The following is an 8100-nucleotide window of genomic DNA, read 5'->3' as shown; positions in this document are numbered from 1 at the left end:
TTGCGTCAAAATGTAAAAAAACACCTTTATTTTCCAGCTCAGCAGTATTTAAAGTGTTCATAAAATAAAGTGACTAAATACAGTACATATACTGGACATTTTTATTTTGGAAACAAGCCTTTGGTTTTTTTTGGGGTTTCATCCATTTATTTATTTTACTTAAAATAAAATCAAATAAAATCAATAAAATATTCAATAAAAAAAACGCAATCATTTGTATCCCTTTTATAGATGATTGTATATCTCAAATTGGTGTCTTGAGAACATTCATGTTGGTTAATACGTATCAGGCTGTCATGTGGGCAACCGGAGAACTGGGCCACTTAAGAGAATTTGTCCTGTTAGTTTTGTGTTTGTTTTTTAGAACTGGGAAACTTTTGGGACAGAACTGGGCCCAAATGTTCCCTGTTTTACATTTTTGATCCCAGAGCTATTCACTCATGAAGGTGCATTGTTTATTCAGTGTGCAACATTTGCATTCACAGCAGATGCATTTTGACCTCCATAGTGGTTCAGTATCAAATGGGGGTCTGTGGCGTTATGCATATCAAACCTGGGGGTCCTTGAAATTAAAAGGTTGAGAATTGCTATAAGAAAAGCATCACATTGTTACAATGAGAGGTGTATTGTCACATGTTGTGGCTTGAGTTTAATCTTACAGCATGTGAAGTAATCATGTGCCTGTAGGATGTACTTCCCATATTAGTCATCTCAGGTCACAGGACAACAACCAAAAGGAAAGTGCAAGCAGACATTTCACTGGAAACATACATAAATAATGTCATTTAAGGACAATGTAGCAATGTAGCCCTGCCTGAAGATCAGAAGCCTATTATCTTCCCTGGCCAAGGAAGGGTTCCCCTTTGCAGTATTATGTATGTTTTCCCATCTGGGAGACTAGCATTTGAATCAAGGTGGTTACATGAATACAAATCAGTAAAAAAAGAAAAAATATATACATACAGTATATATATGTAAAAAAAATAGATGTCAGTTTTGTGTGCACACATGCACAAACAGTACTTAAGTCAATAACAATTACAGTTGTAAAACAGCATTCCAGCAAGCAGTGATTTCAATGCAAAATCTACAGTATAAAATGTATAATGATCTAGGTCAGTGGTTTTCAACCGGTGGTCCGGGGACCACCAGTGGTCCTTGAGGGAGTACCAGGGGGTCCCCAGCTAAATTAGTTAATAGCGTCACAATCATTTTTAAACACTTAGCTTTGGCTATTCAAAAATAGCAGATATACAAGCTCATAGTGCGGCACCGAGTGCCGCACTATGAGCTTGTAGATCTGCTATTTTTGAAAAACCTTGAAAAAGTGTGCATATCTTTGAATATTTATATTTCTTAAAGCGTAAATTAACGGATATCTTTGCTTCTGGGGTTCCCTGGCACAAAACATTTTCAATTGGGGGTCCGCGGCCAAATGTATATCAATTTGATATACTTGGCATGGAAAAGGTTGAAAACCACTGATCTAGGTGGTTACAAAATGATTCAGCTTCACATCATTAGATGTAGCTTTTGAATTGGTCAATACTGATATGAAAGGATTAGCTGACATTTGCAGTAGGGTCTATGGTCAAGAACACTCTGAGAAGTCTATGAAGTCTATTTTCACCTTCAGGGTAAACCGCTGTAAGAAATGAAAAGGGACAGAAATCATGAGAATCCATCAGATGAAGACAGACAGACAATCCATCAATCAATCATTCAATCAATCAATCAATCGTCTACTTTACTGACTGGTGCAGTTGTTGTGATACTCACTTTGAATTCGTGGATGTAGGTGAAGAAGAAACAGACGAAGCTGAAGGCAGCAATCCATTCACTGATCGTGCTGACTTGATGAGGGACATAGTCCTACAATGGCAGATAAATGCTATACGTTAATGTCTAGATGGAAGACATAGTCCTACAATGGTAGATAAATGCTATACGTTAATGTCTAGATGGAAGACATAGTCCTACAATGGTAGATAAATGCTACAAGTTAATGTTTAGAATCTAGATGGAAGACAGTCCTACAATGATATAGTCATCCTCGGCTAACAACAGCTAATAACAAATACTTTGTCAATATTGAATCATATTGATCATATGTTTTTATTGAGAAGCCTTAAACCCTCACACAGTACCGTATCAGTTGGCTCTAGGATAATTATTGTATCCCCTATAGGGCCGATGAGGAAAGACGCGATGATCGCTGAATTGACAGTTAAGAAAAACGACACTTAACAAATCACCATAAAAGCAGCAAATAACTTGTATTTACATGGAATGTATACCCTCTGTGTACTGCTCAGTTTTAACATGTGCAACAATGACTACTGTATGTATTTGTATACCTCAACACTGTCTAGGTGTCAAACTACCAGCTCATGGGATCATTTGTTTTTACTTTTATTTTTTCATCGTATTTTAAATCAAATAAGATAAATGCAAATACAATATACAGTTTACACTAAACATTCCTGTCTAGTTCTAGATCCAGCAATCAACAGCCTATATGCTACCATCATGTTTTGTTAGTTGTGCATTTCAGCATTGGGAGCATCCCAACGCATGTACAAAGATGATTTAAGCCCGCACAAAGTTGCAATTTTAACCAATCTGACCTAAAATGAATTTGACACCCCTTGTCTACATTGTACTGTACAATGGGGGGGGGGGCGGGGGGGGACACACACCATCTGTGAGGAAGTGCACAGTATGGTATGGTTAACTTGGCACACTATGGAAATGATACCAGTCAGAGAACTGAAAAGAACTGAGTCGTCCTATAGACACATACACTGAATATTAAAGGAACTGAGTCATCCTATAGACATGAACACTGAATAAAAACGGTACTCCATCAGCATCATCAGCACTTACTGTAAGCCAATAAAACAATGAAACTAGCAGACAGTTGCAAAGTAAGCAAAACAAACAATGTTACAAATAATGTAACATTCCATGTGTCACAGCCTGCCTACGTGTTATATCCTTCACACACATGTCAGGGTGATATAGACATCCTTATTATTATTGTTTTATCGAAAGATTATGCTCTTAACATCCATGCATCACCTTATTAAAGTACCTAGCAGGCTTACATTTCATACACCATCTATTTAGTAACAGTGATGTGTTTCAATGGCAAGATGAGAGGTTATCGGGCTTCATTTTAGAATCAGAATATCATTTTTGTGTGCATGTGTAACAAAATTCCTAATTATTTATAACATATCTCTCTCTCTCTCTCTCTATATATATATATATATATATATACTAGACCATACCCGGTCGACGCATCCGTGGTGGGATATGCGCACATGATCTGGCAACCCGGGAGGCGACATTGTTTGACACATAAACGCTAATAAGAAGCTGAGATTTGATGAAATTGAAAAACGGGCTTCACAGTTAAGTTCAGATGGTAATGGTCAATGGCTGTGTGCAAAATCAGAGCAATTGGTCCAGCCACTGAGGAGAACCGGGTAGCTTCACCTACCACTACAGAGGTTACTAGAATTATAGTAGGATAGTAGGATAGTAGGATATATATATATATATATATATATATATATCTCTAGTTATATATATATAGTTATAGTTATAGTTATAGTTATATATAAGTTATACATATATAATTAGGAATGTTATTACACATGCACACAAAAATGATATTCTGATTCTAAAATGAAGCCCGATAACCTCTCATCTTGCCATTGAAACATATCACTGTCCAACTTGTGCCCATTGGGTATGAAAGGATACCGGGGAAAAGTGCCACAAAGGCGATGGAGGCAATAGCAGTGCGTAGGTGACACACTGCACGGGACGATCCGCATCCGGGGTATGCACAATATGAAATAACAGCCTGGAGAATGGCGTACGACACACCAGAGATGAAGAACACGATGGCGCCTGCATCATGAGGTGTGAACCTACAGCCATTGATCTTCATTGTTTCCTGAAATGATACAAAAGAAAAACATGCTATTTATTATTATTTTTTCTATAACAAGCAAATGTATAGATTTGACATAATATTTCCCAATGCAGTTTATGTCTTGAGAGCTCACTCTGAAGGGTTCGAAGCACTCTGAAAATGCTGAAAAAGCCAGTGGGCCGTATCGTTGCTGTCAGACAAAAACCTTGTATGTCCAAAAGCGTTACTTTTCAGGTCATGGAAAAGGGAACCTGTGTTCCAATGGATCCAATGCAGTATTCCCACACAGACAGACATACTAACCACCGTTTCACGTTCACTTTCAAAAGTTTTCTGAAAAAGCCAAAATAGCGGATTTACAAGCTTGTTGCATTGCACGACAACTTTAAAAAAACATAAAAGCTTTTTGTCCAACAGCAACGATTTATGCGCCTGGGTTTGAATCTGACGCCGTCTGTCCCTCCTCTCTGTCTCTGTCCTTGCTTTATAGTTTTCTGTCTCTCTACTATCTGAAATAAATTATTATCTTAAATTATGAAAAAGCCGGCATATGTGCACTAAATCATGTCATTTTACGTATAGCCTGGCAGAGTACTCCCTGAGCCATTAGAACGTGTTGGCTGTATGTATGACCCTAGACATTGTGAACAAGCAAACTTGTGAACAAGCTCTTATTTCTCAGTGTACTGTATTTCTTCCATTTTCTACTGTACAGTACCTCCAATTTGTGATCAGTTTCTGCTCCGTGAAACATTATGTAATTATAATGTGTGAGAACATACCTGAAACGTAGCAACGACACACATTCCCAGACAGGAGACCATTCCAACCCACAAAGCAGCCTTGTTGAGTGAAGGACGCACCGCAGCTGTTTGCTCACTGAGCCTCTGCACAAACTTATATCTGCAGTACATCGTGGCCAGTGCTGCGGGAAAGATACCATAGCATTAGACCTTTACTGATCACCGTGGGGGTAATTTCAGTGTTGCAACAGCAACAGCACTAAGCTTAAAACCAGTGGTGGAAAAAGTACTAAAATGTTTTACTTAGGTAAAATTATCAATACTTCATTGTAGAAAAGTACTCTGTTACAAGTAAAAGTCTGGTGTTCAAAATGTACTTGAGTAAAAGTACAAACGTATTGGTATCAAAATGTACTTAAGGTACCAAAAGTAAAAGTACTGAAATGAAATGTGAGGGTGCATGTTGTTGCGAGACCCTAAACACCTGATGACCTCAGGCTACAACACTGATGATACGTCCCAGGTGCATCCATGTGATGTTTTCTTTATAGTATACTGAAAGATTTAATATATATATAGTTTAGAATTGTCAATCTTCTTTCCATTTCCTGCTTCTAATAGTTAGGATTGCTTAAAAATAAAAATAATAATGGTGTCCCCTTTAATTGTTCTAGGCGTATTTAGTACAGTACATTTGCACATACAGTATGTTGAATGAACCTGGGTCCATTCAATATTATCCCTAGAGGTTTACTTTTTGTTCCTTTGACTTTTATAGTTGCAATATGTTTTTAGTGTTTCTTTTCTTTGTTATATTGTCCGTATTGTTTTTTTGTTTGTTTTGTTTCTTCATCTGTATGACAAGTCTATTAATGTTTTATTGTTTTATTGTTTTATGTTTTATTATTCCACATTGATGTAATTTTATCCTATGAATGTACAAATATTCCTGGAGAATGCCACTTCTCAAGCCCCTGGAGGATTTTTAGGCATTCTCCTTCACATTTTTATTGAATCTTTGTGTATCATTTTTTAAATTCTCTTGTAAGTGAAAATAAACAAACAAACAAACCATCCTAACTATTAGGAGCAGTGGATTCCATCAATACAGCAACCCGGGAGCAGTTAGGCCCTATTCAGACTGGCAGGTGATATCCAGCCTAAATCTGATTTACAAACAGATTTAGGCTGGATTGGCTGGATCCAATTGGATTGGTTTTATGCAGCCTGAACAAGTAAATGTGATTCACGTGGCTTTTTGCTATTCAGACTGCATAAAACCAATGCGACTCCAATGTGCATAGGCCAAAGATCTGGGGCTGGATTTGGGGCGCTAGTCTGACACTTCAACCAGACTGGGAAGACCGGGGTGTGAACCAGTGACCTCAACCCACATGCCCTCAAATGCAGAAGGCAAATAAAGGAAACGAAAACAAATTAAAACACTGTCACAGGCAGGGTGCTGATGTTCTGCTTTCATTTTTTATTATGAAAGGGAAGTTTAGTTATTCCAACCTTGAGAAAGATAAAAATGTTTATTGTAGTGTCAGAGCAACATATAAACATTGGGCCCCCCCAAATTTTGGTTAGTTTTCTGTTAGTGAGTGAACATACCTGCAAATGCAGTGATGACTGTCATCAAACCAAAAATGCAGCTCTCTGGGGGGTTGACACCGGAATCACTTCAAAAGAACAATCTTAAATTAAAATCAGTTCATGGGTGATAATGTACATAGTAGTTACACGAAGTCACAAGTGGTTCATTCTGATTTTCACATTTTGCTTGCTTGACTTCAGCACACATTGATAGTTTGTTATTCTGGGATGTGTTGGTTATAGGACCCGACCTGTCACTGTGACCTTAGCAAGGAGAGTCTAATTTTTGATCCTTTGACACTCTTACATTGAGGATTTAATTCCTCTGAACTAATTCCTTCATTACTTTTTAAAAAACATATATATTTTATTGTTATTGAGCCTATTCATGATTGTTTCTGAAGTAGTCTGTCAAAACATAATCTCAAAAATAAATCACACAAAATGTACCACACTTCATCCAACTGATCTGGGCATACTCATTTAGATTTCCTAATCTAAAATAGAAACACTCCCACTCCAATGCATACATGCATAATATGGGACTTATGGATTTTGGCACAATGGGCCAAAATTATGAAATAGTAAGAATGCAAACATCACATATATGGGAGCCCTAAAATGCCCCACACACACACACACACACACACACACACACACACACACACACACACACACACACACACACACACACACACACACACACACACACACACACACACACATACATATATATATATATATATATATATATATATATTTTCAATGTCAACGCCTATATGGTAGGTATGTATATCTAAGAAAAATGTGAGTGTGAGTTGCAGAGATAAAGTCATTTAAGGACGACCAGCTGTCTGTCAGTTGGATGTCAGCCAAACACCTGGTAAAACGAAACTTAACTTATTCTTTTTCCTGTTGATCTGCACTGATTTATATAGGAATGCATCCACAATAAACTACATACAGTAGCCTAATAAGGTAGGTTATATAATATTTCACTTTAATTGTTTTCAGTTTGAAATGTAAAGCATATAATACGGGTTACAAAAGTGTGTGTCCCACAAACACATAAAATGATAATAAACAATAAACTTACCTGATATATGGAAACACCACAGCGACATGGCCTTCAAAAACTGCAATGATGTATGGAATAATGAAGTTGCTTGATGACCAGACCACCAGGAAGGCAGGTAGAAAACACGTTCCCTGTCTGAACCACCACATCTCCACAATAACTGTGACAATTGAACTTAACGCACCCTATAACTGACAGGATCAAGTTGATCTAAGAAGCTGTCCAGGTCAAAGTGATCTGATCCATAGATCCGCATCAATGTATCAGTGTGTGTGAACTGTGTGTAAAGTAAAGTTTGAAACATTAGTCTAGATCACGTGGTTTGTGGTTTATTTCTGCCGCCTCTTCCTCATTTTATAAAACTCTCTCAAGACAATCTATGCAAATTAAAATGACGTAGGAGGATTGTCTAGCTGTTTCATTTTCATTTCATTTCATCGCATGGATCTTGTCTTCCTTAATTCCTTCCTTTCTTTCTTTCTTTCTTTCTTTCTTTCTTTCTTTCTTTCTTTCTTTCTTTCTTTCTTTCTTTCTTTCTTTCTTTCTGTCCACCTGCTCCAAAGGTCGCCATATAAATACTTGCCTCATGCCTTCTAGTTAATTAGTTACTTTGTAACTAGTCATAGATCACACGACGTGGTCGTCTGTCATCACCGTCATGGATGAACTTCAACATAGTGTTTGCACTTTCTCCATTTTTGGTCGGTATATCTACATAAACGTTCAGATTTTAATAT

The 8100-nt window shown here is 37.3% G+C and overlaps 1 protein-coding gene across 1 annotated transcript; it reads right to left on the bottom strand.

Annotated features, from left to right (window-relative positions):
• dram1 (DNA-damage regulated autophagy modulator 1) lies at positions 1 to 7681 on the bottom strand. The gene is made up of 7 exons (XM_084049905.1): positions 7382 to 7681; positions 6304 to 6371; positions 4729 to 4871; positions 3772 to 3967; positions 2148 to 2215; positions 1780 to 1872; positions 1 to 1645 (listed from the first exon to the last, which is right to left on the bottom strand). The coding sequence occupies exons 1-7, from the start codon at positions 7510 to 7512 to the stop codon at positions 1592 to 1594; spliced, it is 753 nt and encodes a 250-aa protein (XP_083906031.1). The 5' UTR covers positions 7513 to 7681; the 3' UTR covers positions 1 to 1591.
• Positions 7682 to 8100: the final 419 nt, after the last annotated feature.

The sequence above is a fragment of the Gymnoscopelus microlampas genome (assembly GCF_963454915.1).
Source record: "Gymnoscopelus microlampas genome assembly, chromosome: 23".
NCBI lineage: Eukaryota > Metazoa > Chordata > Actinopteri > Myctophiformes > Myctophidae > Gymnoscopelus > Gymnoscopelus microlampas.
Note: the sequence above shows the minus strand (reverse complement) of the source record. Positions and strands in the feature narration are given on the sequence as shown.